Source organism: Penaeus monodon, chromosome 6 (assembly GCF_015228065.2).
Source record: "Penaeus monodon isolate SGIC_2016 chromosome 6, NSTDA_Pmon_1, whole genome shotgun sequence".
Classification (NCBI taxonomy): Eukaryota; Metazoa; Arthropoda; class Malacostraca; order Decapoda; family Penaeidae; genus Penaeus; species Penaeus monodon.
This window is the reverse complement of record NC_051391.1, coordinates 36989188-36991687: the sequence shown is the minus strand read 5'-3', so window position 1 is coordinate 36991687 and position 2500 is coordinate 36989188. Positions and strand designations below refer to the sequence as shown.

Genomic DNA, 2500 nt, shown 5'->3' with positions numbered 1-2500 from the left:
GGCGTGTGACGGGATGAAGGGAGTGGAGGGGGGCGCTAAGGGCGGGGAGGTATGGGTCGGGTATGTATGGGAGGGGCATGGGGCATGGGGAGGAAGTTCAAATGAGGTGGGAAGGAGAGTCTGAGGATGGGGAGGAGTGGTAAGCGGGGTGGGGAGAGGGGGTGCATAGGGTGGGGAGAGTGATAGGTGAGAAGGGGAGGATGTGTGTGATATGAGGAGGGCAGGAAGGGGTGGGGAGGAGGGATGGGGAGAGGGGTGTGGGGTGAGGAAGAGGAGGATGTAGGGTGGAGTGGAAAGAATATGTGGGGGAAGGGTAGGTGCTGACAAAGGGCAGGGTGTGTGTGTGTGTGTGTGTGTGTGTGTGTGTGTGTGTGTGTGTGTGTGTGTGTGTGTGTGTGTGTGTGTGTGTGTGTGGTGTGTGTGTGTGCGCGCGCGCGCGCTGTGTGAGTGAATCGACATTTCTGGAAATTATTATTATTGTTTTATTTTACTATTGCCTTTGATACCATAATTATGAAGCACTATCCTTATTGTGATATCTAGATAAATAATGAATAACTTCTACCTTTATTCTTAAAGAAATATATATTATTATTTTTTGAAATTTAATACTTTGATATTTGAATGTATCAGGCATCGTTATCCTCATTATTATTATTATCCAACAGGTACATCGGCCTTTGCATGTTGATATTCGGTTTCCTTGTGTTGTTCGGATCCCTGATCTATTGTGTCTTCGTTTGCCGTGAAGTGGAGAGGATGAGACCGCCCCCAGGAGAGCTTTACTGGACAAACCACTGGACCAAGCAGCTCAACATGCCTGAAATCCACTACACCAACACCCAGTACAAACCCTCTGATTATAAAGGTTCCGAATACTCCTTTAAGACGGAGCCAAGTCGCATGACATCGAACAGTCAGCGGTACTGAGGATTGACGTGCACATTTTAAAAATGTATATATTTATGATTTTTTTTTCTGTCTCCAGTTCTGCTTACCGTAAATATTTTCTTTCGTTTATTTAGTTTTGATTTGTATTTCAACTGAAATGGTAGTTAATTCCTTTCATGTCCTTATTTTTTAATAGGACTTATTTAAGAAATCGAAGCTGCAGAGGGAAGAAAATAACATGTTAAATGCTAAAAAGGCATTGTTTAAATGGGAAAAAAATCATGTTCGTGATAGTAATGAAACAGCTGCATATGAACAGCGAAAAAAGAAATGGGACAAAGTGATCATTAAATAACTTCTGTAAAAATAAAAAAAATAATTCACATTTGTCACCCAGATAATAAAAAAATCTTATTTTCCACACAGTTCGGTAAATAATCATTAAATGAAATAAACGTATACTGCTGTTTAATAAATAAAAAAATTGTCCAAATAATCTCTTATGACTTGGAAAGAACTCTTGCAGTTTGCATTTTTTGAAGGACCTGAAGCAGCTAAATAATGCCAGTTTCATATATTACAGTATAAGGTTGGTAGGAACTAAGAGTTAGCAAGTGGATTCTTAGTTCCTACTGCTGCCTTCTTAATATCAATCGTGCAACTTCGTTTGTATAATTTATCACTTTGGTAATCCTTGACCCATTTTATTGCAGTAGTTTGTTTGCGCTAGGATTTGTGGTCGGATTTTTATAGAGAGAGAAATTTAGTTTTTCACAAGCCAAATGGAACACCCCACTAGACTCGTATAGTAAGATGTAATTAGTGATATAAAGCTTTATGAAGACATAGCTTATAAAAAATAAGATTGAGTCACACGGCTTCAAACATCAACTTTAATTCTAGGGTGAAAAAAGTACTGAAATTGATGCCAATTGCTAGAATAAATAATTTGCAACAAAAATGTATATGTGAATATGTAATACTGCAGATTCATGAAAACAGCTAATAGATCTGTATATGTATATTTCGAAAAGGATGCATATATATATATATATATATATATATATATATATATATATATATATATATATATATATATATATATAAATATATATATATTATATATATATATATATATATATATAATATATATATATAACATACACACACAAAACAATATATATATATATATATAATATATATTATATATATATATATATTAATATATAATATATTGTATATGTTGTACTTTGCACTTGTCAACTAGTCAAACATTTGCAGAAATTTAGCCATTGTAAAAGTTTTTACACATCATAACAAAAGTAGTTTTGTAACAGAGGTGTAATGATGTAAGGGAAATGTTTACATTGCAAAAATGAGTACATGACTTCTTCTTCTTTTAACGGTAGGTTCATGTCTGAGCCGCCGTGGTCACAGCATGACACTTAATTGTAGTTTCACGTTGTGATGCTCTTGGAGTGAGTACGTGGTAGGGTCCCCAGTTCCTTTCCACGGAGAGTGCGGTTTACCTTTTTAGGTAATCATTCTCTCTATTTTATCCGGGCTTGGGACCAGCACTGACTTGGGCTGGCTTGCCCACCCAGTGACT

General features: G+C 36.4%; 1 protein-coding gene across 1 annotated transcript in view; it reads left to right on the top strand.

Moving 5' to 3' along the window:
• LOC119573964 overlaps positions 1-1162 on the top strand; it is a 2487-nt gene extending 1325 nt beyond the window's left edge. The window contains exon 3 of the mRNA XM_037921065.1: positions 669-1162. Within this exon, the coding sequence (XP_037776993.1) occupies positions 669-930 (262 nt within the window). The 3' untranslated portion in view covers positions 931-1162. The remainder of the gene's footprint in view (positions 1-668) is intronic.
• Positions 1163-2500: the final 1338 nt, after the last annotated feature.